Below are 17445 nucleotides of genomic sequence, written 5' to 3'. Positions count from 1 at the left end.
GATGTCATATATCCCTCTCTACAATCCACAGTTTGAGTGAATGGCCTATCATATCTAGGAAACGCCAGCACCATTGAAGAGGTCAATAATTGCTTAATTTCATCAAATTGCAAATCAGCCTTGTTATTCCAAATTATTTTATAATGTGCTGCCATAGCTTTTCCATAGATAAGATCACTCAATTTTCCAGTGTGTGACGCATAATGCTCGACAGTAATTAATCATTCCCAAAAAGCTAATCATTTGTTTCTTATTCAGAGGTTTAGGAGCTTCTAATATTGCCGCTTCTAATATTGCCGAGGAATTTATCCCCTCAAATGTAATCTTGACAATTCCTGACAGTCTCATACAACAGGAATGGGTTCTCCCTCTTCTCTATACAACCACCTGGAATCACCCCTTTCTGTTCATGTAGTAGTGGTCTATTGACTGTCTCACCTTTAGTGGTCTATTGACTGTCTCACCTTTAGTGGTCTATTGACTGTCTCACCTTTAGTGGTCTATTGACTGTCTCACCATTAGTGGTCTATTGACTGTCTCACCTTTAGTGGTCTATTGACTGTCTCACCTTTAGTTTCTTTTGGTAATGGCATATTACCGTGAATCGTTACGGACCCACCCCAAGCAATCCCAGACTGCTTCACTTTTAATTGGCTAATCCATTGATCTGTTGCTACTTTGAATTATGACTTTTACTTCAGTCAATATTTTAGCAAGTCCTCAAATCAATTTCCCCAATTAATGAATAAAGACTACTGACCTTATCCTTGCAGCCGAGATTCAATGTAGGTTTGATTCCGTCACCGTCTCTGTCATTATCAGGTGTTCTCTGGCCTGTGTTATTGAACCCTTAATGCCAAAGGGCAGGTATTTCTATTTACGAATGTATCATTCGCCCGTCGACGGTTTTCAGAGTTACCTGGAATGACAGAGGCAGGTATTGGAATCTGGCTCGAAAGGACCAAGCTGTTAAGAGAATTTATTAACTAACTATTTCAGTGTCTCAGTACAAGTTGTAAGGCTTTTGGATCAAGAAACGGACAGAGCTCCCAGTTGCAATAGTCAGAGATCTTTATTCATTGAGAATTCTGTTATCATAATTTCAGAGTCAATCTTTTATACACACACGTCAAACAAAAATCCCACCCCGCTGCAGGCGGGCTGTATATTTCCACTGTATCTGGGTTTAGCTCATGTTTTCCTCTGCTCTCCTAACCTTCAGGTCACACACACATGTTCTTATCATAGGCTGCATTCCTTAGTTCTCACAATATCATGCACCATATTTCATACTCTTTAACAAGTCTAACGGTTTCTCTCCTCCCTAAATTGGGAGGCCTCTTTATCTTGGTTTCTCAGTTGTCTGTAGACAGTTCTCCTTGTCCTTTGTTGTCTGGCCTAACTCTTACTCACATTGCTAAATAGTAACACCATGTCATAATCTTTACTGGTCCTACACTCACACATTCTAACACATTTCACACAGTTTCAGGGTGTAATAATTAGTAATTAATAATTATTCTATCACTATACTACCCCAACATACAGACTATACTATCTCAACATACCTACTATACTACTCAACATACCGACTATACTATCCCAACACACATAATATACTACCCCAACACACCTACTATACTACCCAACATACCTACTATATTACCCAACATACCGACTATACTAGCCAACATACTTACTATACTACCCAACCTACCTACTATACTACCCAACTTACCGACTGTACTACCCCCAACATACTTACTATACTACCCAACATACCTACTATACTACCCCCCAATATACCTACTTTAATACCCAACACACCTACTACACTACCCCCAACATACCGACTATACTACCCAACATATCGACTATACTACCCACCACACCTACTATACTACCCCAACATACCTACTATACTACCACCCAACATACCTACTTTAATACCCAACACACCTACTACACTACCCCCAACATACCGACTATACTACCCAACATATCGACTATACTACCCACCACACCTACTATACTACCCCGCACCATACCTACTATACTACCCCCCAACATACCTACTATACTACCCCAACATACTATAGTACCCCACAACATACCTACTATACTACCCCCCAACATACCTACTATACTACACCCCCAACATACCTACTATACTACCCCCCAACATACCTACTCTACTACCCCTCAACATACCTACTATACTACCCCAATATACCTACTATACTACCCCCAACATACTTACTATACTACCCCAACATACCTACTATACTACCCCCAACATACCTACTATACTACCCCCCAACATACCTACTATACTACCCCAACACACCTGCTGCTGACGTCACTCACAAAGCACTTTTGCAGCCAGGCACGTGTGTTGTGACTGAGTGTGTGACAGAGAAAATCGTTTTTGTGTCATTTAGAGGGAAAACGCATGCATTTTAGCGTTTGAGTCACTTTTCAAAAGTTGCTAAAGGTTCCAAATACATTTTTTTAAGTAGCTAAATGTGTTGATAGGTGCTGTGTGAAAAAAAAGTTGCCAGGGTATTCTGAAAAGTTGCTAAATCTTACAACAAAATTGCTAAATTGGCATCACTGCCCAGAAATGTTCCATATGCACAAAATGCTTAATTCTTAATTCTTCTTGTGCACAAATATCTTTACATCCCTGTTAGTGAGCATTTCTCCTTTGCTACTATACTACCCCAAAATACCTACTATACAACCCCAACATACCGACTATACTATCCCAACATACCTACCCCAACACACCTACTATACTACCCAACCTACCTACTATACTACCCCAACATACCTACTATACTACCCAACATACCGACTATGCTACCCCAACATACCTACTATACTACCCAACATACCGACTATACTACCCCAACATACCTACTATACTACCCCCCAACATACCTACTATACTACCCCAACGTACCTACTATACTACCCTAACATACCGACTATACTACCCCAACATACCTACTATACTACCCCCCAACATACCTACTATACTACCCCAACATACCTACTATACTACCCCAAAATACCTACTATACTACCCCCCAACATACCCACTATACTACCCCCCAGCATACGGACTATACTACTCCCCAACATACCTACTATACTACCACCCAACATACCAACTATACTACCCTAACATACCGACTATACTACCCCAACATACCTACTATACTACCACCCATCATACCTACTATACTACCCCAACATAACTACTATACTACCCCAACATACCTACTATACTACCCCAACATACCTACTATACTACCCCAACATACCTACTATACAACCCCAACATACCTACTATACTACCCCAACATACCTACTATACTATCCCCAAACATACCTACTATACTACCCACCAACATACCTACTATACTACCACAACATACAGACTATACTACTCCAACATACCGACTATACTACCCCAACATACCTACTATACTACCCCCCAACATACCTACTATACTACCCCAACACACCTGCTGCTGACGTCACTCACAAAGCACTTTTGCAGCCAGGCACGTGTGTTGTGACTGAGTGTGTGACAGAGAAAATCGTTTTTGTGTCATTTAGAGGGAAAACGCATGCATTTTAGCGTTTGAGTCACTTTTCAAAAGTTGCTAAAAGTTCCAAATACATTTTTTTAAGTAGCTAAATGTGTTGATAGGTGCTGTGTGAAAAAAAAGTTGCCAGGGTATTCTGAAAAGTTGCTAAATCTAACAACAAAATTGCTAAATTGGCATCACTGCCCAGAAATGTTCCATATGCACAAAATGCTTAATTCTTAATTCTTCTTGTGCACAAATATCTTTACATCCCTGTTAGTGAGCATTTCTCCTTTGCCAAGATAATCCATCCACCTGACAGGTGTGGTATATTAAGAAGCTGATTAAACAGCATGATCATTACACAGGTGCACCTTGTGCTGGGGACATATATATATCCTGAGCTGCCTTATATCTCCAGACATTTCAAAACCTTGTTTGCTATGATTTATTTTTTGATTGTCTTTTTTGCCATTTATGAATGTGTTATTCAATGTGTTTCTCTAGGCTATAGTAGTAAAGGCCAAATTCAATATTTTATCAAATGTTTTTTAAATATATTGTTTTATACCTAAAGGGGTCCTAAAATTCCAAATCAAATAGCTAAATTATCCATAGTATGACCATCTTAAAACAATTCCATTTGTCAGCTTAGAACCCCCCCACCACAATGTCTTAGACTTTTAAGAATCAAGAGAAGTGGTGATTACGGAAATAAAGCGAAGAGGTGATTAGGGAAAAAAAGAGAAACAACAAAGTGAAAGAGGAACTGGGGAAGAGATTGATCCAAGAGCAGAGATTAGGTGATATATTCAGTAGAGATTGAGAGAGACAGAGGGAACTGAGGAGAAAGACGAAGATAGTGACTGTGTGTGAGAGACATGCTGACTGACTGACAGACAGACAAAGAAAGAAAACAAAAGAGAGCGAGACAGAGAGACAGCAATAGAGAGAGAAAGAGAGACGGAGACAGACAGAGACAGCAACAGAGACTGACTGAAACAAAGAGAGAGAGACAGAACGACTGACAGACACTACAGAGACATCAGCCGTTCTTGGGCCCAGTTGTACCTCCTTGTTGTGCCGTTCTCTCACCTGGTCCAGCTCCTGCTGCAGGGAGGAGACAGTCTGGCCTCTCCCTGGACCCAGCGCACCTCCCTGGCAGACAGCTCCTCCTCCAGACTTCTCTCCTGCACCTCCTACAGGAGACAACACACAGGTCATCTTCTAGCCATAGTAGAATTGACAGAAATACTACACTTTGTTGTTATGGATACAACACAGAAAGAATACATGGATTCATTTGGTACGTCCTTTTATAAACAGCAACAGAATGAAGGTTTCACCTTCTCCTTGACATGTTGGGTGATGCTGTCCATCTGTCTGCTTAGGCTCTCACAGCGAGTGAGTGTCCTGCAGCTCCTGAGTCATCCTCTGGAGTTCTTACGCTGTTCTCTCCAGCTGCCCCCGACACACACACAGGTGCTGGCCCTGATGCAGAGTCCTGGAGCAAAATGTCAAAGGTCAATTAGAGGGTGCCTACTCCTAGATGGTCAATCGGATATCTGAAAGGTAACTGAAGACTGAACACCATGAAATGATGTTATGATGTTACTGGTGGTGTTTTGTCAGAGCAATACTTCAGGTAAACAACCCACCTTGCAACCATCCATCAGTATAATAATAACATAACTCATCTCTCGCTCTATCAATCTATCCATTCATCCCACCATCCCACCATATCTTTCTAAGAATCCTCCTTCCCTTGTCATTGTGCTTTTAGCAGGTCTAACCTCTCACTCAGAAACTCCACCTGTGGAGACAAAACATGGGGGAATCGTCAACAACAGCCCTTCACGTTTATCACTATACCAGAATGGACAGTACTTGTAACAAGAATATACTTTCCAGGAGCAACAACGACCCCAAATGAGTGAATGGATGTTTGTCTCAGTCTTTGACATCTCTCTCTGGTCCAGTCTGCTGTAAGGACTGACCCTTCTTGTCTATCTCCAGCTTATGGTCTCTGATGACCACGTCCAACTGGCCCAGCTGAGGAAGAGGAGGGAGACACACAGAGAGAGAAGGCTCTTATTTCTTACCATTCCATCCATTAAGACTTTGACCGTTCAAATTAAATACACTATATCGCGCCACGCAATTAAATGTTGCCTCAGTTTAGTATTTGTGTGTGTGTAGCAGCTGTACTCTCTGTTGGAGCTCCCCCTGTCTCTCCTTCAGTGCTGTGTCCATGTCTAACACCTCATGGTTCCTCTCCTCCAACTCCCTCTGGCTCTCCCTGTAAACACAGACACGCACACGAACACACACACACACACACACACACACGCGCACATACACACAATGAAATCGCGTTACACAGGGCTAGGAAATCTACAAACACCAACATGAACACACACTGGATCTGAAATCATGTTGTGTGGAGCCAGGAAACCCACAACTGTGAAATCACACACCCCCACTCAATTTTCATACATATTTGGGCTGTGAAATCACTGTACACCAGGGGCATATTCTATTTCAACCAGAAGATCTCAACATCCGATCACATCTGTGTAGAGGGTGTTTTGTTTCACACACAAGGGAATCAAAGGAAAACTACTTGCGACTGTAATGCAGACATATTGTGCGTGTTTGAGATTAACTGCATTGCAGTCTGAATCACTGATCTACAAATCACCTTTCATCCTAAATACTACTCAGTGTGTAATCTCAGTTAACCCATAACAAAAATCTCACATAATTTGGTCAGGTGTTCATGTTTAGTTTAAGTAGTTCTGTCCACGAGAGATGAATCAGTGTGTGACCAAGATTAGTGATGCTGCGCCTCACCTTGACAAACTGATCCCCTCAGACACCCTGTGCTCAGTTACAGTACGTAGTCTTTTTGATGCCTTTATTTTTACTTCAATACTATTGCATCTGTGCCGGAGGGGAGGAGTTACAGCACTGTAGCTGTTCAATAGGATTTACAGATCTTCATCAGGTGTTACTGTAGTTGTCATTATGTTTAAATGAGAGACGATCCACATGTATACCTGTCAAAGCTTCACAATAATCCCCATTATATACACCCGGTTAGAGCTTGTCCTTGGACAGTTTTTGACACTGTCAACTTGTCAAGTCATGTTGGCTGGGGGCATGTTGGCTGGGGGACAACTGTGTATTTGACAAAGACGTTTACCAAAGATGAGCTGGTTGATATCAGACGGAGGCCATTAACTCCATACCAGACAGACAAGAGTGATATTGTATTTGGAATGGAGAACAGGATGTGAAATGTCATATACTGTTCTGTGTGTCTCTATTTACACAAAGAGATCATGTCTATCAAATGATTTATGACTCATTTTATGATTCCCGTGGGTGCTTGATATCCGTGTGTGTCCAAAGCAACTGCTGTTTGTTCACCGCACTTACGACAAAGCCTCAAAAGAATACACAATTTAATCATTACAAAAACAATGCATTATGAAATATAGAACAAAATAAAAAATAGCATGATACATATTATGAATGACAGAGACCAACTCAGCCTGCCACTGTGTAGTAATACACAGTTAGCCTATCCTCTTGAAACAGAGACTTTCACTTGACGATGAGCTCACATGTCAGGATTCAGTGCAAAGGGGAGTTACGTTTTCAACATTGCACCTAATTCACAACAAATAAATTATGCACAGTACAAATTTACTTTAAAAAAAGTATATACATACAGTGCCGTTAAAAATTGTTTGCCCCCTTTCTGATTTTCTCTATTTTTGCATATTTTTGATACTGAATGTTATCAGATCTTCAACCAAAACCTAATATTAGATAAAGGGAAGCTGAGTTTACAAATAACAAAAAAAATTGATACTTATTTTATTTATTTCACCCAATTCCCCTGTGTGAAAAAGTAATTGACCCCTTACACTCAATAACTGGTTGTGCCACCTTCAGCTGCAATGACTGCAACCAAATGCTTCCTGCAGTTGTTGATCAGTCTCTCACACAATTTTGGCCCACTCTTGCATGCAAAGCATCCCCAAACCATCACACTACCACCACCATCCTTGACCGTTGGTATGAGGTTCTTACTGTGGAATGCCAGGCATAATCGGACCCATGTCGTCCAAAGAGTTGACTCAAGTTTGCCAAAAAGCACCTGGAAGCACCTGGATGATCATCAAGACTCTTGGAAGAATGTTCTATGGACAGATGAGTCAATGTATAACTTTTTGGACGACATGGGTCCCATTATGCCACATTTTCACACAGGGGAATTGGGTGTTACATAACTTTGTAATTGCTGTGTTATTTGTTCACTCTGTTTCCCTTTATCTAATATTAGGTTTTGGTTGAAGATCTGATAACATTCAATATCAAAAATATGCAAAAGTAGAGAAAATTAGAAAGGGGGCAAATACTTTTTCACATAACTGTATATTACACATACTGTATAATATTTCCTTTCATATATAGTATAAAGTCACAGTTAAAGACAAACAAGGTAATCCAAAATCAATGGTTTTAAAAATCTGACCAAAGAATGTCTTCATTGTGTTAAAACAAAATCAAAACATATGACTTTGGATTCAGTCTTCCCAAATCGCCCGGTCAACGAGGTCGCAGACACAAACCCACAGCTCTCGACAGGTCAGCGGTTGCCATGGTTACACTGCCCATAGAAAGCACGTGGGACTTCCGGTGTGCTGGCAGCGCTTCTTCAATGAAACGTGGAATGAAATTGCATTTTATGACATTTTCCACTGACCGTACTTGGGGAGGGGGACTTTTATTTGTGTGTTTGGAGTTGATTTGGTTTCAGAAGCATTTCCTAAAGGTTTGAGGGGAGACCTGTCTTGTTCAATGAAGCAACAAAAAGGCTGTGTGTCTGTGTGTGTCGGGCAGTTGACAGAGAGAGGCTCACCTGAGCTCGGCGGACAGTTTCTCCAGTGAGATCTGTCGTTCATCTGCGCTGAGCTGCGTGCGCTGTAACAGGTCTCTCAGCTCCTGTAGGTTCTTTAGGGTGTCGTGCATTTCATCGCGCACCTCCTGTAGCTGTCCCTCCAGAGCCTGCGCCCGCTGCGCAGAGTTCCGCCTGTTCTCCTCACAGCAGTGGAGCTTCTCCTCCAAGTCCACAACTGCGGAGGGGGTTTCCACAAAGAACGTTCTATGTTCAGTTCAGTTCTAGAATCACAGAAACCTAAAGAAAATAGGTCGTAACTTTTAATGAATGAAGAAATGACTGAAGGAATGAAGAAATGACTGAAGGAATGAAGAAATGACTGAAGGAATTAAGAAATGACTGAAGGAATTAAGAAATGACTGAAGGAAGAAAAAAAGAACAAAAGAAAGGAAGAATCTAAAAATAACCCCCCCGTGTCCTACCCGTGTCGTTCTTCTCCTCCAGTAGACCCTGGGTCTTCTGCACGATCTCCTCCACGCGGCTGAGCTGGGAGGACTTCATGCTGGCGTCCCTCCGCAGCCTCTGCAGCTCTTGCTCCATGGATGACAGCTCCCCAAGACACTTATTTATCTCAGATGACAGCTGACTGGAATACACACAAACACATTAGTAAGGATACAAGTATCCTCACACAGATAAAATAAAATACAGTGTCACAGACATGCAGAGATCACACCGTGAACTCACACACATTCTAGACACCCTCCATCTGGCGCCCACCTAACTGTGCACAACTGTGCCCCCATTAGGAATGCTCGCATTCGACTTCTCAGCGACCTAGACTACTGCACTACTCACAAAAAAACTCAGGCTCTGTAGGACAAAGTACTAACTGAGTAACTTGAACTAGAGTACTAACTGAGTAACTTAAGTACTAACTGACAAGTGTTCGAAATCTGAGCATCTATCTTCCCTAAGTATAGACTAAATAGAAGAAGCAAAGTGCTCCGCTATTAAACTCCACCCTAAGAGCCGAAAACTCACTCTTCCTTAAAAGGATGCTTCAGAGAGCAGAGCGCTGTATATATACTCCATGAGAGATGGGGCGTGGGGGGACGAGATGGGGCGTGGGGGGACGAGATGGGGCGTGGGGGGGGACGGAGGGGCGTGGGGAGATGGGGCGGGAGGGAGATGGGCGTGGGGGGGGACGAGATGGGCGTGGGGGGTTAGGGGCGGAGATGGGGCGTGGGGGGACGAGATGGGGCGTGAGGGGTTAGGGGCGGAGATGGGCGTTAGGCGGAGAGCGGATGGGCGTGAGGGGTTAGGGGCGGAGATGGGGGAGGGTAGGGGATGGGCGGGGGGACGAGATGGGGCGTGTCGCGTGGGGTTAGGGGCGGAGATGGGCGTGAGGGGGGGCGGAGATGGGGCGTGAGGGTTAGGGGCGGAGATGGGCGTGAGGGGTTAGGGGCGGAGATGGGGCGTGGGGGGTTAGGGGCGGAGATGGGGCGTGGGGGGACGAGATGGGGCGTGAGGGGTTAGGGGCGGAGATGGGGCGTGAGGGGTTAGGGGCGGAGATGGGGCGTGAGGGGTTAGGGGCGGAGATGGGACACACAATAAGCCCCCTGGTTGTGGAGGCTCTAGAGTCATGGGGCTGTCTCATTCTGTCAGCTCCTCAGGGTATAAGAATATATCTCTCCCTCTACCTCTGTCTCTCCCCCTCTGTCTCTCCCCCTGTCTGTCTGTCTATCTATCTATCTATCTATCTATCTAGCTCTCTCCCTCTTTATCTAGCTCTCTCCCTCTCTTTGTTACAGGGCAGGAGCTGCTCTATCTGGACTGAACTCAAATGACTCCCATTATACAACAGTGAACAGTTGGAGTCTACAAACAGAAAGGATTTTATGAGGTCTTATCTGATGGTTTCTCTAGTGCCTTCAGAAAGTATTGACACCCCTTGACTTTTTAGACATTTTGTTGTTAGAGCCTGAATTTAAAATATATTATTTTGAGATTTCTTGTCACTGGCCTACACACAATACCCCATAATGTCAAAGTGGAATTATGTTTTATTTTATTTGTACAAATTAATTTAAAAAATGAAAAGCTGAGCAATTAACTTTTTGACCTGAATACAAAGTGTTACGTTTGGGGCAAATTCGAATACAACTCATTAATGAGTTTCTTACTCCTGAAGTTATTTGGGCTTGCCATAACAAAGGGGTTGAATACATATTTACTCAAAATTTTAAAAAACATAATTCCACCTGAGGACGACCTCCATTCCACAAATCTCATTAATTTTATATATTAATATCACATATTCATGTTAAATTACTAATAATGTGTTTGTTTAAGCACAATACTAAACATAGGCTACAAATACTGTAATACAACTGTTTTTACTTCACATTAAGTTGCTTTCATCCCTGTGTAGTCATGGAAACCAATGTTTTTTGTTATTGTTTTATTCTTCGTTTTGTTTATGGTTGTAAATGTTGAACTGAATGTCTGTCCAAGTCAGATAAGCAAAGTACAGTACACAGATAAATCAACGATAAATATTTATTTCCGTAGGCGATAGTATGTGCGTCAGTCGGAGGGATTTCAAGAAGCACAAGACTTGCATAAAAGTAGATCTCTTGTTCTAGTGCCGCTTCCAGTAGGAAAACAGTGTTATTAGTGTCTTTAGCCTAGTATGAGACAGACACAAAGAAGGCCCTATTAGCAAGTTAGACCAGAGTCCCTGTCACCAGAGCTACATTCAAACTCATATGATTTGAATTTCACTATGGACCGAAACATGATTTGTGATAATCTGTGGGCGTAACATTAAAGTTTGAACAAATGCAGACCATTATGAATAAGAAATGGGGTGTATGCCAGCAACCCACTACGCAACACTAAAACAATACATTACTTGCACTATAACGGTGACAAACGGTGCCCACAAACTGTTAGGGCCTACATAAAGCTGTCCCAACAGCAGAGTCCCAACAGCAGTCCCAACACCTTACCACTGCTACACCTGGCTATCAGCGGAGCCTTGTCTGGCAGCGAAACAGTTCATTCAGCCTCATTTACTGCCTTTAAAGAAAACATAGCTGATATGGCTGACATGCTTAAACAAATGTGGTTTCTAATGACATTTGAGATGTACAAACTATGGCATAAGGGGACGACAAGCGGATAAGAGGCAATCCGTAATTTCGATTAAGACATTAATGAGCGAGCTAGGACAGACGTAGTCAATATAACTATTTGTTCAGCACTTTTGAAATGTACAACAACAGAATTCAGAACATGGGCCGTTCTTACAGTATTCTCCCTGTACACCAAGTCAGAACCGTAGGATAAATAAAGGGGGCATATAAGCAGACAATGAAAGCTCTTACAATATTTGATGATTACATTTCTCTAAAAGAGGTTATAGGCTACATGTGCACCATCGTGCACCATCAAGTCAGAACAGTAGGCGAAATTAAGAGGGGTAAATAGACCAAATTATTAGGGTGAGGCATATGGGCTATTAACAGCTTACTACACAACATACACTTAGTATTACTTTCTCAGCTACAGTATACATATCTCCCTGGCATATTATATAATTTATGCAGCAGCATACAATACATTTTTGGACTCACCTTGTTGTGATGTGCTCACTTGAACAGGAAGGTAGCGCGGCGGTCCTTCGTGGGCAAATTCTGTCAAAGTCTGGCATTCTCTGGATTTTTGGTGCTTTCAAGACAACTGGGAACTCTGAAAAAAACAAGGTTGAATCATGATGACGTCATTGATCTTCAGGTTGTAGCTCTAGAAAGAGGCAGAGTTCCGGATTTACAATTCCGAGTTGAATTCCCAGTTGTCTTGAACTCACTGAAGTCATATTTTCACAGTTCCAAGTTAAAAGTTGTTTTGAGGACAGCACAAATCATGCTTCATTGACAGCATGGCCAATGTTGAATGTTTATCCCAGATTTGGGACCACACAGCCACTCCACTGAATAGCAGGCTAGTGATTGCTTTGCAATGCTTGCAGTTAGCCACTGTCACTGATTCCTTCCAAACCACTCATTGGTGAATTTACGATTTCCAACTTGTTGTGTAATGTTTATGTCCAATGAGCACCGATAGGTTTTATCTATAATTTCCCTTCATATGACAAGGATTAAAAAGGATTTGCCAGTAGATTGTCGACTTGATTAATGATGATGACTGCTAGCTAAGATTTTGAAAGCATGATGTTGATATGATCAGTCCAATCAAAGCTACTGTAGATATAACGTGATTTGATGTCATTTTATCTGTGGCCAATGACCTTGAGCCTTCTTGGATGGGCACTTCTAATGTAACTATGGCAGCACCCAAGGGGCTTGAATTTTTTTGCTCTACCTCTCTAGACTTGGCGGTGACATACTGTCCCCACGAGTGACAGAACACTGAGCTAATCATGGCGCAACTAGAGAACATTACCAACCCCTACGCTCCCTATTTTCTGTTGGCTGCCCCACCACCACAGAAAGCACTGAGCTAGGCTGCATTTTGGAGCTGCCTTACTCAAGAAAGCAAAAAAGAGACCATGTTTGTATGCAGCTTTATTAACTCAATGTTTTTTTTGTATTTTTGTATTTTTTTACATTGTTTGCAAACTGATATGTGACACGTATTAATGCCAAAATAACATGCAAAACAGGCAAGCCTGTTTATTTATTTATTTTGCTAAAAATGTGGGGCTCTGCCCCACCTGCCCTGAATGATGGGTCGCCACTGGATAATTTTCTGAATTGTGTTGGGATTGACCCACAGCTCTGCATCTCACAAAGACCATTATGTCTGATAAAGCTATGTCTGTCAATTTGGAATTCCTCATGATAAGGAATTCTCCATGATAAGGAATTCCCCATGATAAGGAATTCCCCGTAAGGAATGACCTCATTGCTTGAATGACTCCTTTCTATTACTGTAAAATAACCACTAACATGAAGAAGACTTGATGATACCCTACAATTACAGTTTACACAGAAAACGTGTTGCCTTTGGAAGTTCAGCTTTTATGTCTCCTGTCAAGCCGCACTTTGTAAACAGAAATGTTATTCCCTGCAAGTGTGCATATTTCGATTGGATTTGGTCAATGGAGTCCTTTGTACTAAGTTCTTGGTGTAGTACGAGAAAAAAGAACCCTTCTATGTCAAGACTAAAATGAATTGAATATTATGCAATTCCTTTTACTTTTCAGGGGGGTCTTCTTGGAAGTGGTTTGCACTTTAACACTGAAGTCAATAGAATAGGCTGTATCCTGTATTTTCAGTTGCATGAAGACACATGAAGACTATTGACCATTGAGATTCAACCTGGGTCTCTCCATCAAGATTCCCTGTCCCTGTAGCACCTCCATTTCAAAATGTGTGTTTTACCTTAGGTCTCAACGCAATGTTAGGGTTCTCCCTGTCTGTAAGACACATATTCATCCCTGTCGTATAGGTAGACTATTTGTCTTAGTCTCTCTAGTAGGTTTACCTCCCTGTAGCTGACTCAATGGCACATGTGTTTTACCAAGTTGTCACTACACATCGTTATTTGTGACATCCCTCTATAGGACACATTTACACCCATCTAAGTAGAATATCTTTCTTTGTCTCTCATCTAGGTAAAGTATTTTTCTTCGGCTCTCATCTAGGTAGAGTACTTGCCTCAGTCTCCTCTAGGTAGAGTACTTGCCTCAGTCTCCTCTAGGTAGAGTACTTGCCTCAGTCTCATCTAGGTAGAGTACTTGCCTCAGTCTCATCTAGGTAGAGTACTTGCCTCAGTCTCCTCTAGGTAGAGTACTTGCCTCAGTCTCCTCTAGGTAGAGTACTTGCCTCAGTCTCATCTAGGTAGAGTACTTGCCTCAGTCTCCTCTAGGTAGAGTACTTGCCTCAGTCTCATCTAGGTAGAGTACTTGCCTCAGTCTCATCTAGGTAGAGTACTTGCCTCAGTCTCATCTAGGTAGAGTACTTGCCTCAGTCTCATCTAGGTAGAGTACTTGCCTCAGTCTCATCTAGGTAGAGTACTTGCCTCAGTCTCCTCTAGGTAGAGTACTTGCCTCAGTCTCATCTAGGTAGAGTACTTGCCTCAGTCTCCTCTAGGTAGAGTACTTGCCTCAGTCTCCTCTAGGTAGAGTACTTGCCTCAGTCTCATCTAGGTAGAGTACTTGCCTCAGTCTCCTCTAGGTAGAGTACTTGCCTCAGTCTCTCCAGTAGGTTTCTCTACCTCTCCCTGTAGCTGGCTCTGGCTGTCCTCCAGCTCGGCCAGCAGGTGCTGCTCTCCTGTAACATGTTCTGCTGCTGCTGCAGGGAGTACTGGAGCTGGACACTGCTCACTGGAGTGACTACACACCAGAGTGCTGCTACGCAACTCCTCCTGCAGCAACGACAGCTGGGGACGGAGTAGAGAGGTACAGGGGGTTACACACACACACACAGACATTGGTTCTCACACACATACACAGAGAGACAGACAGACATAAACACAAAGTGATACACACACAAACAAACAAACAAACAAACAAACAGTCACAAGCAAACACACACAAGCATGGTAGCGGAGACTGTCAGACAGTCACAATGCGGTATAAGCAACAGGGAGGTACCTACACGCAGCACTGCAAAAACACACACACCTCTTGGCTCTTGACGTCCAGCTGTCTCTGGTACTGCTCCCATTCTGCTGTAGGTAGGACCTCAGCTCATCTCTACAGGACAGTGCTGTCTCCAGCTGCCTCACATGACACACAGAAACAAACATGTTCATGTAATCATAAACGCTCATGTTATATGCAATATGTTATGTATTTATGTCAAACATACATGTTACTGTAATTTCTCCTTGCCATACTGCACATCCTTTTATACATCCTTGATCAATGACCTAATGTATGATAATGGTAAGACATTTGATATGATTTATTCCATGCAAAGCTCAAGACTGTTACAGTAGTAACTGTTAAGACTGAGGTTTGTAGACTACACTACATGCAGTTGATATGCATGAGGTGAAAGCTAGAGAAAAGGGGGAGAGAAAGGGAGAGGTGTGAAGGGTGTAGAGGGAGAGAAGGGGAGACGGAAAGATGAGGGAGAGAAGGGGGAGAAGGGAGACGGTAAGATGAGGGAGAGAAGGGAGATGGAAAGATGAGGGAGAGAGGAAGAGAAGGGAGATGGAAAGATGAGGGAGAGAAGGGGGAGAAGGGAGATAGAAAGATAAGGGAGAGAAGGGAGACGGAAAGATGAGGGAGAGAGGAAGAGAAGGGAGATGGAAAGATGAGGGGGGGAGGGAATGGGTGTAAAGGAAGAGGAAGATCCTCTGACCCTGTAAAACAACATATTTCACATACGGTGTATGTGACAAAAAACATTATAAAATTATGTTGAGCTACTACATACAGTGCCTTCAGCCATTGACTTTTTCCACATTTTGTTGTGTTACAGCCTGAATTAAACATCTATTAAATTGAGATTGTGTGTCACTGGCCTAAACACAATGCAGCCCCATAATGTCCAAATGGAATTATGTTTTTCAAATTTTCTACAAATGAATTAAAAATTAAAAGCTGAAATGTCTTTAGTCAATAAGTATTCAACACCTTTGTTAAGTTCAGGAGTAAAAATGTGCTTAACAACTCACATAATAAGTTGCATGGACTCTGTGTGCAATAATAGTGTTTAACATGATTTTTGAATGACTACCTCATCTGAGTTCCCCACACATACAATTATCTGTAAGGTCCCTCAGTTGAGCAGTGAATTTCAAACACAAAGACCAGGGAGGTTTTCCAATCCTTGCAAAGAAGGGCACCTATTGGTAGATGGGTAATAAATAAATAAAATGACATTGAATATCCCTTGGAGCATGGTGAAGTTATTAATTACACTTTGGATGGTGTATCAATGCAGCCAGTCACTACAACGATATAGGCATCCTTCCTAGCTCACTTGCCGGAGAGGAAGGAAACCTCTCAGGGATTTCACCATGAGAACAATGGTGACTTTAAAACAGTTACAGAGTTTAATGGCTGTGTTAGGAGAAAACTGAGGATGGATCAACAACATTGTAGCTACTCTGCAATACTAACCTAAACGACAGAGAGAAAATAAAGAAGCCTGTACAGAATAAAAATATTCCAAAACATGCATCCTGTTTGCAATAAGGCACAAAAGTAAAACTTCAAAAAATGTGGCAAAGAAATTAACTTTTTGTCCTGAAACAAAGGGCTTAGCCCCCTCAGTTTTATGATCCCTGTATAAAAATTAAAAAAAAGTTCATGATTGAGTGACAGGGTGGTGCAAAAACAAAAATCTAGCTCCGCTGCGCTGCGTCAGATTTGGGTATGTCATTTTAGGCGAAAATTGGGAAAAAAAAGGGTCCGATCCTAAAGAGGTTAAAGAGGCCACATTACAAGATCCTTCTCGTTATTAAACATTGGTGGCTGTCATTCGCACACGCTAGCTAGCTAACGTTAGCCTGCTTACATTAATCAACAGGTTGCTAGGGTTATTGTTAGTTAGCTACTGTGATACTCTGGAAAATATGCGGTGCTCTTTTAAAAGGAAAGGTTCATACAAATATTTTACCGCTTGACAGTTCACTGATTCGCTCACTTCCTAAATAAAAACAACACAACTACACACTCCAACATCGCGTCATCCGATTGGACGAACGTGACACTATTTCCATTATTTTGAGTATGGATTTAAATTAATAATATTTTTGCATCTCGGCCTCCATGAATTTTATTTTTTATGTTTGTGTGTTGGTTTCTGATACTCCTGGCAAATTGTTTTTCATAAATATACAGAATGACCAAAGATAATGCATAATAAAAAGTAGAATGCATAGAGATGAAGTCAATGGTCATGTTTACTTTTGATTCATGTAGCTGACAACAACATTTCATGAGTCATA

At 42.0% G+C, this 17445-nt stretch overlaps 1 protein-coding gene across 1 annotated transcript; it reads right to left on the bottom strand.

Annotated features, from left to right (window-relative positions):
- Positions 1-755: 755 nt before the first annotated feature.
- On the bottom strand, positions 756-12188 carry LOC121581454 (coiled-coil domain-containing protein 18). The gene is made up of 9 exons (XM_041896950.2): positions 12153-12188; positions 8994-9157; positions 8533-8746; positions 5808-5898; positions 5508-5651; positions 5393-5412; positions 4946-5103; positions 4695-4798; positions 756-919 (listed from the first exon to the last, which is right to left on the bottom strand). The coding sequence occupies exons 2-5, from the start codon at positions 9109-9111 to the stop codon at positions 5550-5552; spliced, it is 525 nt and encodes a 174-aa protein (XP_041752884.1). The 5' UTR covers positions 9112-9157; positions 12153-12188; the 3' UTR covers positions 756-919; positions 4695-4798; positions 4946-5103; positions 5393-5412; positions 5508-5549.
- Positions 12189-17445: the final 5257 nt, after the last annotated feature.

The sequence above is a fragment of the Coregonus clupeaformis genome, chromosome 14 (assembly GCF_020615455.1).
Source record: "Coregonus clupeaformis isolate EN_2021a chromosome 14, ASM2061545v1, whole genome shotgun sequence".
Lineage (NCBI taxonomy): Eukaryota > Metazoa > Chordata > Actinopteri > Salmoniformes > Salmonidae > Coregonus > Coregonus clupeaformis.
This window is presented reverse-complemented; position numbering and strand designations above follow the sequence as displayed.